We start from the raw sequence: 19,212 nt of genomic DNA on the forward strand, positions 1-19,212 counted from the left end.
CTGAAGGATGTAAACCAGGCCAGAGCAGGAGGGACTCGGAACAAATATGAAAGTTGCTCCACATCAGCTGAATGTGTAAATTCACAGCTTTATAAGGTAACGGATTGTATATTAATATTGGTTTTACAGCTTGTTTCCACTGCCCCCAAGTGACTAAATAGTTGATGTAGATTTGAGGAAGTTGGTGTAATGCAAGCCAGTGCTGGTAAACCATACATTTTGGTTTACAAAGCTGTTTATTTTTTCAGAAGATTATTATTAAGATGCTGGCATAGCAGTTGCACTGGGATGTAGAGTTACTAGAAGTTACTCACCCTAACTGGTTAATGGGAAATCTCTCAGGGCTGTTTTACAACAAGGTGTATGTGCATTAGTTTCTCAAGTTATAATTTCCAAGAGTTTAGACTGAAGCATTTACACTGAACTTCATATGATGAGGTTTTAAATCCCAAGGAACCCGACCTTACAAACGGTAACGTAGCCTGTATGTTTTACCAGAGAGCAGTAACCATTTATCTGGGCACCTGTTAACAGTCAGACCCCACTTGGTCCTCTGACCCTACCTTGAACCTCTGCTGTGCGTGACAGGTAAGGTTACCTGGTGCGTCCCTTCACCTTTACTGCTCTGGACAGCTCCTATGGTACTGAACTACATGGATCCTGCGGCCCCTGGCTGTAATTGTTGCTTGTCATTGGATAAACGATGCACGGCGGACATATTGGGCCGGCGCTGATTCGTCGTTTCACCTGCCAGTCAAGCGGATTTCCTCCACAAAAGACACTGAACCGGGGAGCAAGTGCTGCAGAGCAAATGCGTTCAATGTCACCGGATAGCGGAGATGATTTCACAGTGAGGTCGGTAAAGCTGGTCTACGCTGGCGCACGGAGATATTAACGCAAGTAAGACTGATTCACAAATGTAACGTGGTCTTTTTGTGCTTATGTTATTCTGAAATGAAATGCCCTGGCTCTGAAAGAATGGCCTTCAGCGACCAGATTTAAACTGTTGACTGACACGGAACACGGATAAACAAATCACTTAATTGACGAACTACCACATTTGCTTACCCGAAAGGTGGTTTCTCTTCGGAAAGCTTGCCAAAATCCATTTTTAAATTCTAAAACATCGCAGTCACAAGACTCGGCGTTGACATACCTTGAACATTAATCTCTTTAGGGCTTGTATGATATGAATTATACAAGAATGTGGCTCATAATTTATGTTTTAATTGACTTTATTTCGCGGTTTATGCTCTATTGTATTCCTATTCTGCAGTGATTGTAGTCTTTAGAACCAATGCATCATTTCTGAAAAGGATTAGCGCATCACCTGGCAGTTACGCACAAACGCGACGCACGCAAACGCGCGTAATAGTTCAACTTTAGAGAGCCATAATAAGTCTAATCTCTTTTTCTGCGCTGAGCAGACAGCTAGTGCTAGATGTTTGGCTCTAGCTCCTGCTGTACCTTTGGGGGATTTGATTTGTTTTTATGCAGTATAATTCATAACCTAAATTATTTTTGTCCCATCAAAGTTTGACTGATGGGGTTAGCAGGTTTGTTTGCTGCCATCTTCTTCATCTGGAAGGCTTGGGGGCAATAGATTGCTTTTAGGTGTAGTTTTATTAAACGGTTCTAGACACATATCACAAGTTTGTTTGTCAGAAAAGCTTTGTTAAACTATTCAAAAGCTTGACTGTTGCTACATGGAAAGGAAATTCACAGTCTAAAACTAGAACTGTCACAGTGGTAATACACTGGGTTACGGCTTATTCAGTTTTGCTGTCAGGGCTATTTTGTGTCTTGTGTCTTTAAGCAAACAATAAACTGTAGTCTTTGTTTTTGTGGTTTAGTCCAGGATGTAAATAACTGGAAACTGTGTAATAGAATACCTAATTCCAAAATTAAGCAACCGATAATGTATTGAAGTGCAAAGGTAAGCTTTTCAAATATGCCTTAGTCATTATTCTCAGTGCAGACCTGGAGTGGAAATTGAATATATTAACATGTTTTTGAAGCAAAAATAGTTCTTTCCAAGACCAGTTTATGTAATTTGTTCTTGATTTTTATTCTTTTGATGGCCAAACAGTTAGCACATGAAACGTGTGCTTCATATGGTTTTCTTTGATGCAAACCTCTTTGAAATGCTGAAAGCGAATAATATGCAAACTCAGGCGGCTCTGTAAAGCAGGAAGAAATAGATGACCAAATAGATTTGAAGCCCTAGCTGCAGGATTTATAGTGTCTAGTGCATTGATACAGTGTTATTGTACTCCCTGCATACTCAGAGATGTCTACAGCTCTCTGTTGCACTCCAAGATGTACTTAACAAATGTGTGATGAACTTTTAATACAATCTACTCTAACATGATGAATAAGAAGGAATCATGCTACGTAAAAAGATAAAAGTAAAATGTATATTCAAAATTTTAAATTGGGTGTGAAAGGAGTATTGTGTCCTGCTCATGTATTTTATCATGAATTTCATTTGAGCACTTGGAACGCCAGGTTTTGTGTCTGGCCTGTGCTGCTTCAGTTTGGACTGTGTGTGTGTGTGTGTCAGTCTGCAGCGAAGGGAGCTCAGTGTGCTTGTGTGTGGGTTTTTGTTTTTGTTTTGTTTTTCTGGAAATGTGAAATATTTGCCCCATAGATTCCAGAAAGGCCTGCCTCTGTTCCTAGGGCCCATAGTCTTCACTGTCAAAGCTCTTTCAGTGTTGAGTTCTTTATTCTCAGTCATGCCTCTCAATTAACACACTGAGTAGCTTTGTGTGGAGAGTTTGCTGTCTGTGTGCCACTCGTCATATGTATTTACATGAGCATGCTTGTACATGTGCCTGTCTGAAGAATGTGTGTTCTCTGGCTTTGTACCTGAATGCATAATGGCAGAGGAAGAAGAGAGAATGGGATGCAAGCACAAGCTGGACTTAGGGAATGGATGTAAAGTGTAAGGGGCTTCTTAGAGGCAAAATGGAGAGGACCACCTCTTCTACAGACAGGGGGATGTGAGAAGCAGCACACAGGTTTGGGAACGAGAGAGAGATGTTTGCTCCACAGCTGCTGTGGCTGAGCTCTCGTGTTTTCCCTTGTTAGTGTGTGAAGAGGTTGCTGATGCTAGCAGTCTGATCAGCAGCATACTGCACCAGGCAAACCTCCCTCCTTCCCTTCAGCAATCGTCAGACAGATGATTGACTGTCTCCTGAGTTAAGGACCCATAGGCCTACTTGGCATAGCTGATTGTGTTTTCTGATTAAGGGATGGCTGTTTGTAGACTCACTGTCTTCTTTATGATAAACAGCATAGCCTTATGTTAAAATACTAATATTTAAACACAGCCTATTTGGTTTGAGATATTCTCTCAGATGTTCTGCTGTTGAGAAATGTTACTCACCTTAAGGTTGCAGTTGTGTTTTTCTACAGCAAAATCAGAGCATTTGTGCATCTTTTAAAGCATAAGGCTGGTCATTTTCTATATAACAGTATTATCAACTCCCCATACATAGACTAAAACCAACAGTGATTTATCTCTACTCAGTACTACTTAGTGTTTGTCAGTAAGTCAGTCCTGAATCAGCTTATTCGCCTATGCCATAGGCCCCCATTGTTGTTCAAAAACAATTATAAACACATCAGTGAAACACACTGCTGCACTGAGTGATATGTTTCCTCATTACAAAACACAAAACCCTGATATTTGTTAGGAAAATTAAGAGATCTTGTGCACTGATGTTTGACTCTTGCTTACTTCAGGCGCTGTAAAAAAAAAAAAACTGGCAGTTTGAAGCCTTCAGGGCAATATTTGCAAAATCCTAGGGTCTTGTGTTTTGTAATGAGGAAACATGTCAATACTGTGTTTTTAATTGTTTTTGAACAACAATGGAGATCTATAGTGGAGACAAATAAGATAACCCAAGACTGACAGTAACAGTGAGTAGTGCCAGTATTGGATTTAGTCTTTGTATGGGGAGTGTTGAAAATACTGTTAATAAAACAACAGGATTCCACAATATCTCTCCTTGTCTTTTCAAGTAGTATAGCCTTGTGTTAACTAACTAAATTCTACAACAAATATGTGTTTATTATAGACATTTTCTCTAACTAAACCAGTTAAGATGTCTTACTTTTTCTGACCAGCAGCCAAACAACACACTAAAGCACATTTTAAACAGAGAATAAATCAAACAAAGCAATTTTATAAAGCTGTAACCTTTTCATCTCTGATCATTCTTCTTGGCACACAGAATGATTCAAATGACTTAGGCTTGTTTATGCATTGATTTCAGTTTTATTTAAACGTGCATGAGTAAGATACACAGACAGGTGACAAATGAAAGGAAGAAGCAACTTAGTGAGGTGCTGGGCCACCATGTGTCACTGGAAGAGCTTCAATAATCATTTTTTCCTTTAATTTGTCACCTGTCTGTATTTGTCGGCTTCCTAAGTCTTGCACTGCTACACTGTAGTGTTCTTTATTTGTGTGTGAGTTGGTGTGTGTATAAATCTATCAGTCCACTCGTGCACATAATTAACACGGGTACGCTCAGGCTCAATGCAGCTCGTATACCTGTAAACACAGCAGTGCTCTGCTTGACACTCATTGCCAGTTAATGCCTAATCTTAAGCCTGAAAAAAAGAAAAAGCAAACAAAGCTTGGCCTGTGTCTGTCACCAAGCAACCCGGTAGATCTGTTATATAATGGAAGCCATGCACGAAGTGGGTAACTATACTCCTCTGCAGACCCTCTGTGGAGATACTCCACTTGAAGTAAGTATCAGTAGATCCAGATAGCTATTTAAAATGACTTTAATCAACAAGGCAGGTGTCTCACTCTTTGATAAAGTAATGTTAGCAATATATTTATAATGTTTAGATGATATTTTCATTGAAAACAACAAACTACAGGGCAGTGTCTCTTATAAGTCATTTAACTTTGTAGTGGTTATATCACATGGCATATGAACCAGTTTTTAATAATAACATTAAGTGATTATTGATCTACAAATGAAAAACTCAATTTGCCAGATGATGAGTTTCTCCCATTTGTCTGCATGCGCTGCTCTCATTATTTATTGCATTTATCTCATGCATGGTGCTTCTTTATTCTTTTTATTTGTACACATAAAAGGCTGGTATTCAGGGCTTGTTGCTTTGTGAAGTGGAGGCCTCTCCTCTCTTAGCAAGTCCTTTTAGGTTGCCTCATATCAATGCTGAAATATTCACGGAACAATGGCAGGAAGGTGTTTGAAGGCTCGGAGACTGTAGGTGTGACTAAAGAGAAGTGCTTTGATTTCCTCCTTCATTCATCTTCTATAATATCAAGATGCATGGTTGGGGTGTCTCCTGAACACCCTAACTCACTTTATGAAATTTTGCATAATAGTGACAGAAATCAGTCGCCAAAAACCATATTCTTTTTGTTTTGTTTATTACTTCTTCACCATTGCCATCAAATGTCAGTATTTCACAACCAGTGTATTTCTAAAAATCAAGTCTCAGGCCAATTTACAATGTAATTCTGAAACAATTAAAATATTCCCCACATTTCTTTTTAGCCAAATAGTGTCAATAAAGGTTGAGTCTCTAAACACCATATTTTGTTTATTTTATTTGACTGGAATTGTCATTTTAGAGAATACATATGTCTTTAAAATTAGGTTTCACCTTCACCTCAGATTTATCTTTTCTTTCTCATGGGACATACAGTAGTTAGAGCTTTATTCTTGGAATAGCATGTACCTGTATAGCAGTTATCACCTTATTACAGAATGGTAAACCCACACACATCGCACACACACACACACACACACACACACACACGAGAGTGACAGTCATAATACTCTGCATTAGAAATGAAAATGATCCACTGGATCATCCTTATATTTCAGCTTGTTGGTATCGTCTTGATGTTAGAGAGTGCTGAGGATCACTGATTTGTTTATTCTGGCTGTCGTGGCAACCTAAGCTTGCATCACCCTTGGAGCAGGACACAAGTACTAATTTAAGCAAGGATTACAATACAAATTAATGGATACCCAAGCAGTTACTGCACAGGCACACTTGACATGCGCACACAAAATGCTTCACATTTCACATGGTGGAAAAACCTGTATACCATGGTTTTGCACAGATGCTTGACCTATAAAAAATGTACACAGTTGCCAAAATGCTAAATATTTTGATGTAGCCATAAGTAGGTAACAAACCTGAAAAGAACACATTAGAATAGAAGAGTCAGACAACATAAAGAAAAGTGATGGCAACTGTGAGCATCAAAATAAACATAAAAGACATTTATTTTTGCATCTCTTTTGTTCTTCATTCCAGGTTGTGCTACTAAGCGCCCCATGGCTATACCCTGACACTATCATCTGTTCAGCATCTTTTTTCCAACCCCCCTGTACCGCTCCTCTTCCCTCCTCCTCAGCCTACGGCCTATTTATACCCTGTAGACTCAAAAGAGCCCATTAAAGCTCCACAGACCTCTTCAGGAAGGGCCAACAGTGAGCATGAATCCAATAACACATGGTCTAGCTGATCTCCAGCCTAATCACCTTGTCTTCGACAGCTACAAATAAGGAAAACAAAGGCTTCAATCTTTGGAAATTCTCGAAATGCAGTAAAATTACAGCTGTTTTCAACTGGCAGGCTACCCCTGATATTTCACTGTGGCGAGGACTGTTTGCAGCTGCAGCAGATGTGGCAAATTTTGGATGCAGCATGTGCTTAGGTCCATGGCCTGGACGTTCAGTCCTATTTTTCTGATATACAAGGAAATAAACAAGGGATTTTTCTTCTAAATGGCTCACACATTTGAAGGTAGGTCCCAGTTTCTGTCTCACATGAATTTGCTTTTAATCAGCTTTTGGATTTATGATGGTATAATAATTTTTTAAATGGTTTTTATGCATTAAAGCTAGTACAGTACCCACATAATGAATGTGTCATGGCTAGCTATTTAATTTTTGCTTTTTCATTTAACATCATGTGGGTTATGTGTGCTCTCTATTTGTGAGAACACTGTAGCTACCCAGTACACATTTAAAAAAATGGGGGACAGTTCTTTTGCTAATAAGTCTCACAACAAAGATCATACATGCATATTTGATATACCTTTCACAGAATGTTGTCAATAAATTGTCTAAAATGTACCTAGAAATTAATGACAAAAATAATGGACTTTTTTCTTATTGTGCATCCAGTCCAGCACCACTCCCAGCCCACTCCACCCTGGGTGTCCCTTGCAGGATGACTGCTGTCTGTCCCTCTGAAGGCAGCCCAGAAGGGGATGAAGCTGGGGCTGGGACAGCAGGCTCTAGGGTGCCAGGGACAGCAGGCACTGCTGGGAGCAGCTCAATTTCTGCGGCCGAGAACGGGGACTCTAATGGAGATTCTGTTAGAGGTTCAATTGGAAGTACAGTTATGGTTACTGGTGGCCAAAGGTACACCCGTTGGAGCCGCCAGGACAGCTCTGACATCAACACAGACGATGAGGGAGCCACCGTCCGCCGCCTCACTCCACTGGAAAGGCTCAACCTGGATATGTGCCAGGATGAAAGGTAGAGGTCAAGTGATGAAGAAAAAAAAAACATTTTTATTTGATGATCATGACATAAATTGTGATTTTTGTGTTTTTATTTTTTGCAATTTCCCAGATGGTGAAATTCTTTCTATAAAGGCTACACTCCAGTATGTAATAAACAATACTTTATGTTACATCGGTTATGTAATTTGACCACAGGGTGGTGCGTGAGCTAACAGTGGGCAGAAGAATTGGCTTCTACAAAATTCGAGGAGAACTTGGCTGTGGGAATTTCTCTCATGTCAAACTAGGAATTCATGCCCTCACAAAAGGTAAGACACTGCATCAATAAAATAAAATGCATCTGTGCAATACAACACTTACAGTGCTACAAAGTGAAACATCCGCTAAACATTGTTGGCATACTGACGTGATTGACTGACCAGGTATTGATAGAAGCCAAGGCATTTTGACTGAATAGGCACTGCTAAAAGAAAGGCACTGCTGAAAATGTCCATCTGGAAAGATGCAATTCTTAGGTAAGCTTTGATTTGCTCTCTGCTCTGGCTTTTTACTAGATTTAAGTGATAATTTGGCTGATGGGCTGTTTCCATCAATGGGCTGCAACACTAACAAGTGTGTCCCTACAGTATGTAGTAATTCACTAACAAGGCGATATGTGCTTGACCAGTGGGCTGATTCAGCCACAATAAGGCAGATTGTCTGCTGCCCTTTAACAGAGGGATTGATTAGAGATCTCCAGTTTCCTTAGTGACAGCTAAAACTGCTGCATGCCTCATCAGAGGCTACAAAGAGAGGAGAATTTATGTGGGTGTGCGTGATCTATGTTTTTAGGGCAATATTTATCTTACAGTATGCCTGCTTGTGCTAGGCTATGTGTGTGTGTGTGTGCACGCAGTGGGGAACAAAACCTGTTTACCTACTCACATTATGGGGATTTGGTCTTCCTAACTCATTGAATTTTGTCAATTTAGTTTAAGGTTCGGGTAAGGGGAAGTGATTAGGCAAGGCCAGGAAATGAATGCAAGTCAGTGTAAAGTCCCCACATGGGATGAAAACATGTGAGTGTCTGGGTGTGTGTGTGTGTGTGTGTGTGCGCATGTGGTATCTTTTTGTCCTGAAAAAGCAACATGAGCTACGATGCATTTTAAATGCTCCTATTGAAAACTATGTCACAGCTGAAAGGGAGCATAATACCAGCCTGAATAATGTATACTGAGGCACAATTAGATATCTCAACACCATTTTGCCACTTAAGAACTTTTCTGTATTCAGTTACCTGAGGTCTATTTTATTTATCTCCATGAATTATATAAAGCATACGGCCAATATATCAGGTAGTTGAATTTCATATATGTAGAATATTTTTGTGTGTTTTGCAAAGATAAGTTGTTTGTTTTGAAATTTTGACTATATTTTCTTCACATTTAGTTCAATTTGATTCCTGGAAACTGTGGCTAATCCAATGTTCTGTGTCCCTGTTGTATTTAATCTTCACCAAGACCCTCTGTAGCTGCTCAGACCTAAAGTCACTGCAGGATGGCAAGAACAGAACAATTTTTCTTCATTTCCAAAAAATGACATTTCCTTTTAAGATGGGGCTAAAAGTCAGAATTGACCCCTTGGGAGAACATAATCAAGAAAATTGGTTTCTGTGGGCAGCTAATCCTCCATCAAATTATAGAACAGAGCATCACACTTCAGGGGCAATTCTGTGTTAGCTAGGTGCAGCCAGGCTCATATTTCCTGTCCTTTGTCTTCATAAGATTTGTGCAATGAGGGTGCATGCATAGTAATACACACAACAGGGTTACTTTTATTTTTACAATGGAAATTACCTTTCCATTTTTAAACATCTCTTGTCAATAATAAGATATTCTAGCTCTGTATAAATACCACTTTAAAATATTTCTCTATAAACATGTATCTATAATATTAAGTTTCATGTGCCACTGACCACTGATTTTACTTTTCTCCCTCTGGATCCCCAGACAAGGTGGCTATAAAGATCCTAGACAAAACCAAGCTGGATCAGAAAACCCAGAGGCTGCTGTCCAGAGAGATCTCTAGCATGGAGAAACTACACCATCCGAACATCATACGCCTCTATGAGGTTTGGCTCATACAGTTTCATATTGATTTATATATGACCTTTGTCAGAGGTTGGACATTCAGTCTTCTCAGTAGTGCATTCTGGCATATTTGTCACTCGTATCAGTTGTCTTTTTTTTTTCACTTTTTTTTAGGTAGTGGAGACTTTGTCACGGTTACACTTGGTGATGGAGTACGCAGGGGGAGGGGAGCTCTACACAAAGATTACTACCGAAGGGAAACTTTCCGACACTGATAGCAAGATTGTTTTCGCTCAGATTCTGTCTGCTGTTAAACACATGGTCAGTACATACAGCATAGATTTATATACAGTACATCTGTTCAAAATTATGTGTATGATATGTGACATAATACATAACAGGATTTCAGTCTGGCTTTAACTGGATTTAAATGCAGTATTTATATTCAAATAACTATTGCAGACTAAGACGGCAACCCACAGCATGCTGTTCCAGTGGCCTTCATGGAGCATAAAAAAATGTAATGCAATCTCTTAACCTAATTAATCTTATACAAAGTCAAAATTGTAACAAATCACTTGTGAGGAGTACAAGATCTGAAGCATCAAAACATGAAAATTGATTACCTTTTGATACCTAGAATAACTACATACAGTGTGATAAAAGAACAAAAGAGCTGTCATGGCTAAAAGCAAAACATTTTATACACTAAGTGATCTCTTAGTGGTTTTACTGGATGAGTGGAGTTTGAATGGAAACTGAAAAACTGTGTATCTATCTGTTTGGTCAGGGGTCACTCAAATGACAGCTGCATTATTATGTCTCCAATTATTAGGCTTCTGCTGTCAATTTTACAGCATCCTCTGTACCAGAATGTGTCATTTGGATTCAAACCTAGGAACTACCATATTTAACTAAATTAGTTGGTAAATTGTTATTTTTTTCTGGCAGAAATCTAATTGTTAATAACAAAAATAGGTCCACTATTAATATTATGATGGTTGGGATAATCTTTCAGTAGCTAACTGACATTAAAGGAGGCGAAAATTACCTAGGGTTTTCATTTTTTCCCCACAGCATGAAAACAACATCATCCACCGTGACCTGAAGGCAGAAAATGTCTTCTACACCAGCAGCTATTGTGTCAAGGTGGGCGACTTTGGCTTTAGCACACTGAGTCGCCGTGATGAGACACTTAACACATTCTGTGGCTCTCCACCTTATGCTGCACCTGAGCTCTTTCGGGATGAGCATTATGTTGGCGTCTTTGTAGACATCTGGGCCCTGGGCGTGATGCTCTTCTTTATGATGACAGGCACCATGCCATTTAGGGCAGATACTGTGGCCAAACTGAAGCGATGCATTCTGGAGGGGGCCTACATCCTGCCTTCTTGGGTGCCAGAGGCATGCCAGAGGCTGATCAAGGGAATCCTCCAACCCCTACCATCTGATCGCTGCACAGTGGAACAGATGATGGGCTGTGAGTGGCTGCTGCCTGTGGACTTCCCATGTGCCATGGAACCCTTTAAACTAGACCCATACTACCTAGCAGAGAATGATCCATCTGAACTTGGGGAAGAAGAGATGGAGATAAAGACAGCACTGGAGACACTAGGAATCACTTCAGAACATATCCTCAACAACCAGGGAAAAGACTGCAGGAGCTCCATCACTGGGGTGTATAGAATCCTGCTACACCGCGCTCACAAGAGACGGGTTGTTGAAAGCAGGTCTGTGGTCACACAGGCAGTTGCACCAGCTACATCGAATAAAAAGGAACGACTAAAGGTGTACCGTAGTTTACGGCACACGTCTAAACTCTGTGTAATTCTGTGACAAAATGCTCTGCTTTGCTATGGAAATGAACTGACTTTATAGTCTGGGATGAAATCGCATGGATTTCATTAGAAATAAAAGCAATGCTTTTCAGCCCAGTAATATCATGGTATTTAGCCCCACTCAGCTCCTGAAATCTGGGGTTTTTTACTTTAGCATCTTCTAGTAAGTAAAATTAATCTCTGTGAGAATGTTACTGCCGATGAATTGTTTGTCTCCTTTTCTGACAGGGATGGGGCCTGTAGTCCTCAGGAGATTTGGAAATGTTGTAAATGATCATTTATTTAATTAAACACAATGATGATTATATGGAATACATTATTCTGGTTATTGGTCATGCAAGCCAGACATTTCTAGCCCATATACATTCTATGGTCAGTTGTGCTGTAACACCGATAAACTCTTGGAGACATCAATGTAGCATAAATCTTAAGGAAAACAATTAAAAATTTACAAATTTATGCTAAGGTAATAAAAGAGTGAAACATGCATTCAGTGCATGAAATGTGGTGTCTTTAAAGTTTAATTGCACTTTTCTTCAATGCCTTAGTTTTGTACTATGTTATGAAATCAGAAAGAATGGTTTAATTAGTGTGATGATATGGATATGAATAGATATCTCATCTTATGTATCTCTGTGAGATGTTCCACCTGCTGAATGACCTCACTCTATTTGCCCTGGGCCTGAAACTGGCATTAAGCTACAAACCAACCACGAGAGGTATTAGTTGTTCATGTGGCATAATTCATTTTCAGTTCTGAAACAAGACAATTTCACTACCAAGGTTTTTTAATCATCTGATGCCATGTTCATGGTAATGTGTTGATTAAAATGAAATTAACATTTAAATGCTTCTGTCTTTATTTTTAAGGCATATAATGCTTTTTTGGTTGTGTATGTTTTATCATTTTAAAACTGAATATAAAACTGAATAACACTCTAAAGGTGAATTTTTTGTTATTTAGCAAGAAATTACGAATTGCATTGCGTTTGAGCAAAAATTATCACAAAAACCAGCCCTAAATATCATAAATACACTGTAAATGTATATTGCTATTTTACAAATAGCAGTTCATTGTATTGTATTATATCTTGGTTTCTTTTACAAAAATATGTATATTATATCATTTGCTGTATGTTACTGCAGCCACTTATAGCAGTAGCATGATGTCTGTGCAGAAAACGGTACAATCGTGAGAACCTTACGTTACATCAATGTACTACACTTCCCAGAAGCACCCAAGAACGGACACGTATTTATATCCGACTTTACGTGATGATGCAATTTTTGCCTTGTTGGAAGGTGGTTTTAGGAGGAAGCCGTGTGATTGTAGACATCAGCTGCAGAGAAACAGATTAGCTAAGATAAAGACGTCCGGACACACTCACTCGAATGGTATTTCGCGTCCTTTCGTCGAATGGTAAGAAAATGAATGTCGACGTGAACTGTGTTTAATGCTTTTCAGTGTGTTTAACGTAACGAGAGTCTGCCCTCCTATAATATAAGTCATTATCATGGCAGGATTATTAAGATATCGTTAACGTCAAGTTGCTAGCTTCCTTGTGAAAATTGGGCTAAGACATTTCCCCCTTTTTGCCATTGGAATAATTAATATAGTTACATTTTTCAGCCTGTTAAAAATCTCATGACTCACATTGGTTATGCCAGCTCCTAAATTACGTTAAGTAGGACAATTCTTTTAAATGGCTATGTTGTAAGACAGTACTCTTTTTGTAAGACAATAGGCACCATGCATCCAGACTCCTTTCATATAGCCTATGAAACGTTATATATTTATCTCGACCTAGCAATGAAGCATAGAAATGGAATTAACCAAACATTATACATCTTATTTGTTTTGACACTTGAGTGTGTTCAGATCTCATGACAAAGATGTGGGGGCGGGGCACAATATGAGATGAGGTCATGATGGGAGCGTGGCGATGATGCAATGTAAAGTATGCTGTTTACATGGCCTTAACCCTTTAAAACTGAAGTCCATCATACCATAAATATTGTGGCTACAGAGACCATTAAACGCCTTACAGTCAGAATAGCATCCACATGCAAGTGCAACCTCTATATGGCTGTCAAATGAAATCTACAGAACAGCATCCAAGCAATCAGACACTTTAGTGAGTGCAAGCTTACCAGATCATCACGTCATTTCCTATACCACCCCGTTGTCCTGTGGTGCATGTATCACTGTAATCACATTACAGGTTCTATATAGCGGGGTGATACTTAACAAAGGAAATTCCACTATGACAAAATTTTCTTCAGTACTTTGACTAAATTATTAGTTTAAACACTATTTAACTGTAATGCAGTGTAACAGACCAACAACTGACATTTAATCTGTATCCCAAAATTGCCATACCCAACATCCCAGTATCTTGTCAAACATCATACTTGTATTATTGCAGTGTTGTACTAATATTACATGAACATAGTTGCCATTGCTGAGAAATATTAAACTTTCAGCAAGTGATGTGCTCTGTATGCCTCTGTGTTGCAACAGAAGAAATGTCAGTCACTGAGGACTTTCCGGACATGAATGGAGTAGATTTTTTAGGGCTGCTGTTCCATGATGGACAAGACGGATCTGCTGAGCCCCTCTTTCCTGACGAGAACGGGCTCATCGAATCCTGGCTGTCTGAACAAGATGTAAGGCTGCAGTCACAGAAGAGAAACAAATAGGATGATGTTGGTTAGATGTGTCCAATACAGTATTTAGCCATATTATTTTTGAACTCTGTGTACATTTCTGAAATGGGTTCCCCGTAATGTGGTCTCATGCCAAACCTTTAACTGTAATAGCAAATGTCCAGAGTTTGTAAATATTAACATAAAATCTTTAAGTCTACATATCAGATAAACCACACAATCATGGAATAGTTAAAGGTTTAACACTGTCGTTTGTCTCCCAGATGCTCACAGGTATGGATACTGAAGACTTTCTGTCCAGCTTGTTAGAGGAAGAGGACAACATGGGGGCTATCTGTCCCTCTCATTCTCCTTTGGGCAGTGACAGTGGCATTTCTGATGACAGCAGCACTGGGGTTGGAAACAGCAATCTTCAGGGATGCCAGAGTCCCCGTGGCAGTGAAAGCGATACTTTGCCCAGCCCCAGTTATTCTCAACCCAGCCCGGTGGAGTCGGACCCTGCCCTGGCCTCTGGAGAGTTGCACACAGAGAGCCTGGAAGCCTTGACAGTGCATGCAGATCACAGCTACTCTCTGCTGCAGAGTGAAGGAGACATGGATATCCTGCAGAGTGTGAGGGCAGAGAAGCCAGATACAGATGTTTTCATTGATCTTGGTATGTGTAGTCTAAGCACTCCCAAATATTTTCCAAACATACCTACTTAAATCCTGCAAATAGTTCTGAGTTTGTGTGGGATGCAGTGATAAGTTGGGACACTTGATTTGCTTAGCACATCAGAAAATATTTTAAATGTATATTTTTCTTGTGACAGAAGACCTGGTGAGTGAGGCAATGGAGGAAGACATCATCAGCGAGCTGCCTTGCACTTTGGCCATAGAGGACTCAACACAGGAGTCAGCACAACTCGGCACAACAGACGAGGTCAGATTCTTTCGCTGTTTTAACCAGACCAAAGAGAGCGCTTCACATAGTTGAGCGAGGACCCAGAGTTGTAGTAAATAATCTAGTATTATCCGAGGATTGATAAGATTGTTTGTGATGCATGCTTCAAATGTGACAATTATATGCTCTGCTGAAAACAAAAATGAAGAAAATTGTGTTTTCCCCCCTCCAGTTTCAGTTTAAAGAGATTGTGCTAAATGAGGAGGAGAAGCGGCTTTTGGCGAAAGAGGGAGTAACCATTCCAACACACATGCCTCTCACAAAGGTAATTGATACAGTTAATGTCTGTATTTACTTGAGCTGTTGATGTCTAAATTATAAACACTGAGCAGCATTGTAAGTTTCACTGGATTGAAGTGTCTGCAAAATACTACAAAAGTAAATACAATAATGAGCTTAATTAAAAAAAACATTCTTCTATTGTTAAATTCATTTTTGCATTGATTTCTGTGTGATAATTTTGAATAGCTTTAGCTTTTTGAATGTTTGGCCTTGTAATGGGTTTGTCTTATGTCTTTGTATGACAGTTATTTACTGCTTTTGCCATCAAACCCTGCTTTTTCTGAATGAATATTCAAAATTGATTTTCTGTTTGGTCTTTCTGTAGCACAGCTGCTCAAGGCTGTTTAAACATGTCATCTGTCATGTCACCATTGTGGTGAAAGCCTCCTTTCTGTGTGACAGGCAGAGGAGAGGACCTTGAAGCGGATCAGGAGGAAGATACGCAACAAACAGTCTGCTCAGGAAAGCCGCAAGAAGAAGAAGGTGTATGTTGATGGACTGGAAAACAGGTGAGATGAAGAGGCCAAAATGAATTCTCTATATTTCATTCTTTTAACATGGATATGGAATTTCAAGCAAGTCAAGCTCAAGAACTCGCACTGCAGGAAGATGAAGACTGAAGCAATGGTTTTGCTTGCTGAATTCCATGTGACTAGTTGTTCTAGCAATGATTTACTCTGTCTATAGTTTTTATGGTTTGTCAAACATTCCATGTACATTTGGATGAATATAATGATTGCTAAATTACTGTCTACCACAGGGTTGCCGTCTGTACTGCACACAACCTGGAACTACAGAAGAAAGTCCATATGCTTCAGAAGCAGAACATGTAAGAACTGATGCATTGCTTCCTCATTAATATGTAATAACATGCATCTCTGAAGCATTTCAGACTCTGTTGACATCTGTTAAATGTGTCCTCTTGGTTCTTACAGGTCCTTGATAGAGCAGCTGAGAAAACTACAGTCTATTGTGAAGATGTCAACTATGAAGGCCAGTGCAACCAGCACTTGTGTTATGGTAACCTGTTGACTATATTGATGTTTTTTCCTTTAGATCATTCTCTTAAGTGTCAAGTGTGTTATCATGTTGTAAATGTTACTCACTTTCGTCTTGTGGTTTCCATCCAGGTGTTCCTGCTCTCTTTCTGTCTCATCATCTTCCCATCAGTCAATCCATTTGGAAGAAACACAGAGGAGAAGGAACTCTACACACCCTCACCGGGTAAGTTATCTCAAATAAAAAAACAGTGTTGCATTGTTACTCAACCTTTCTTGCCATGTATTTTTTATACCCACAGTTTGGTGGATTTTCTTTCTATTTTTTTTTTTTTAAATCAAGATAGCCTGTCATTTCAGTGTGTAATAACAGTGTACAATATATGCTTTCCAGTGTAGTGACCAAGATTTCATGAGCTTTTTATCAACACCATGGCTTTTTTTTGGCTCAGGTCTAATAACATTTTTCATTTCATTTCATACTGCAGTTGTCTCCCGGAGCTTGCGCTCACTGAAGCCAGAAAGCACGAATTTCATACCCTACTCCGAGACTATAGAAGATGATCTTCAAGCAGGGATCCTCACTACTGGTCTGAAGAACCATACCCCTGACTATGAGAGAGTGGAGCAACCTGACTCAGAGACAGGTGTCAACAGCAACTCTTCGGCTGACTTCTCCAGCCCTACTCAGGCTGCAGAGATGAAGCCAGGCCTAGTGGGTGGAGTAGAGACCTTACAGGAAGGACCTGTTGATGTTTCAGGGTCAAAAGATAAGTGGAAGGACCGGAACCCCTCATCTGTGATATTACAGCAGCACCGCTCAGATGAGATGTAGTGGGGAGATTTTTATCAATATAACCAGCAGAGGGAGCCATATCCCTAATATAGTGGGTACAAGGGACGATTATACTTGCAAATGGATGAAGGGAAAGTACCATAATTAATAATACAGGATCAGTCTGCCTGTCGCTGTCCGTAGTTTTCCCCTCTGGCACTCTTCTGATGTACTACTGTTACTTTATTTGCACTTTGTTTTGATGTCCTTGTTCCAGTATGCATAAGGAACTGGAGAGCCTTCCATATTAACAGTGTCTCTGTCACTTTTGGCTGTTCCTGTTAGGGGTCGCCACAGCGAAACGTCACACTGACGATTCACATGTTGAAATTTGGCATGTGTTTTACGCCGGCTGCCCTTCCTGAGGCAACCCTGAGTCGAACACGGGCATATTAACACAGTGTGAACTTTGTTAAAAATAAAACCATACAGTATACATGCTTATGTTGCTGAAAACCCCAGTCTACTAGGCTAGCGCTGAAAGCTCCCACATCGTACAAAATGGTGCTGATGACCAAAACGTAAATTTGACTACACTACCGCAGGACGATTGTTAATTAGTAGAATAGTAGATTAGTACTACTACTTCAAGAGAAGTATTACTTGGTGGCATTATTATTTATCACCAAATTCTAGGGAGAGCGTTGTTTGACTCTAGGATGTCTGATCACCTCCAGCAGATCTAGATGTTAACACATCCTGCTTAATGACTCCTCCATAGTAAATGATTGTGAAAATAACAGTTTGCACTATAAACTAGTCAACTGCATCATCACATATTAGAAGCTAGGCTGCTTAATTCTCATAAAACCTGATCAAAGTGGTTGCTTGACTATAATAATGCTAAAGCCATTGCAGGACATTTGGCCATTTAGAAGACTTGTAAAGTATTTCCCTTGTAACAAGGGTGTCCATGCTTCGTGAAATTTTGGAATGCTTTGTTTTTTATGTTGTACAGTAAAGCAGGAAAAAAATATCTGCAAAGTATATAACGAGACATTGAACCCTTTGTCATTGTTAACCAACCCCAATCTTTCCCTGCAAGATCCTCTTTTACAACTTCTTGGGACCATTCTTACCTTTATAGACATGTCTGGAATACCTTATTACCTGTGGGCACAGAGTACGGGGTTTGATATATTGCCTCAATAAACCGTGTTGCAGTAAGATACTCAAAAATGTAATGACCTGTTGTATCAGTGAGGCATTTTTGTAACTGTGTATTTATGTTAGTCAGTAATAAATGGAATCAAAATTGTATTGAAGCTACTTTTTATAATCGAGAAGAGTCAAGGAGATTTTAAATGTTGATCATGTTGAACAAATGCACTGTCATCTGACATAGTCAAAGTATGGAATGTGTGTATATGCTTTAAGGATTGTAGGTCTTCTGTCCATTTGAACTCTGTGTATCAGTCCAGTATGGACATCCATAATAATAAACTTTTTATACAGAATGATTCTGTTTTTCTTGGATTTTGTGTTGTTGACAGAGGGATAGAAAACTACCTGTACACTTAAGCCTGTCTACCATGATTTGTACTTGGTTTTCAACAGTTGATTGTTGAAACCTACAGTGAAATTACATATTGCAAAGGGAGCTACTTTCAGGATCAACTATGTTTTCTCACTGCCACTTTCACAGAAAAAACAAGTGTTTACAAGATAACCAGTAGATCCACAATTTGGAACTGTTTACCACACTCGTTGACCTGTTAGAACCTTGCTCACAGTCATGACTGTTAAATTTATCCTCCATTGGGAATTTCACAGCCAGCCTGGGACTTCCCCTATCCTCTTAGCCAAAGTGCTTAATGTACTCAACTGTAAAAGCCACAAAATTCCAAAAGCTTCCACACACAAAGCCATTTATGTAATGATGTTAATCTAACTAGCATAGGCTATCACAAGTGCACTGGGAGATATTGGTTAATTCCTGAAAATGGCAGGCTTTTGAAAGTTTTATTTATAGCCTACTCTAATTCTGTAAAGTCAAACTGTAGATATGTTGCTTCTTTCCCACACAGATTCTCTCTGTTTT

The 19,212-nt window shown here is 39.4% G+C and overlaps 2 protein-coding genes across 3 annotated transcripts; both read left to right on the top strand.

The window, feature by feature from the left end:
* Window positions 1–42: 42 nt before the first annotated feature.
* Window positions 43–12,238, top strand: nim1ka (NIM1 serine/threonine protein kinase a). The gene is made up of 8 exons (XM_020593693.1): window positions 43–96; window positions 589–900; window positions 6,322–6,813; window positions 7,197–7,553; window positions 7,736–7,848; window positions 9,529–9,650; window positions 9,784–9,930; window positions 10,687–12,238. The coding sequence occupies exons 4-8, from the start codon at window positions 7,243–7,245 to the stop codon at window positions 11,443–11,445; spliced, it is 1,452 nt and encodes a 483-aa protein (XP_020449349.1). The 5' UTR covers window positions 43–96; window positions 589–900; window positions 6,322–6,813; window positions 7,197–7,242; the 3' UTR covers window positions 11,446–12,238.
* A 494-nt stretch (window positions 12,239–12,732) lies between these two features.
* Window positions 12,733–18,628, top strand: creb3l3l (cAMP responsive element binding protein 3-like 3 like). Of its 2 annotated transcripts, none has more exons than XM_020593692.1 (10): window positions 12,733–12,867; window positions 13,969–14,114; window positions 14,378–14,768; window positions 14,929–15,035; window positions 15,229–15,321; window positions 15,741–15,847; window positions 16,099–16,167; window positions 16,274–16,358; window positions 16,469–16,562; window positions 16,825–18,628. In XM_020593692.1, exons 1-10 carry the CDS (start codon window positions 12,840–12,842, stop codon window positions 17,169–17,171), a joined length of 1,467 nt encoding a protein of 488 aa, XP_020449348.1. In that variant the 5' UTR covers window positions 12,733–12,839; the 3' UTR covers window positions 17,172–18,628. The 2 variants fall into 2 exon arrangements, with proteins under 2 accessions (XP_020449348.1, XP_020449347.1); XM_020593691.1 differs by having other exon boundaries at window positions 12,734–12,867; window positions 14,926–15,035.
* Window positions 18,629–19,212: the final 584 nt, after the last annotated feature.

This window comes from Monopterus albus, unplaced genomic scaffold (genome assembly GCF_001952655.1).
Source record: "Monopterus albus unplaced genomic scaffold, M_albus_1.0 scaffold20.1, whole genome shotgun sequence".
NCBI lineage: Eukaryota > Metazoa > Chordata > Actinopteri > Synbranchiformes > Synbranchidae > Monopterus > Monopterus albus.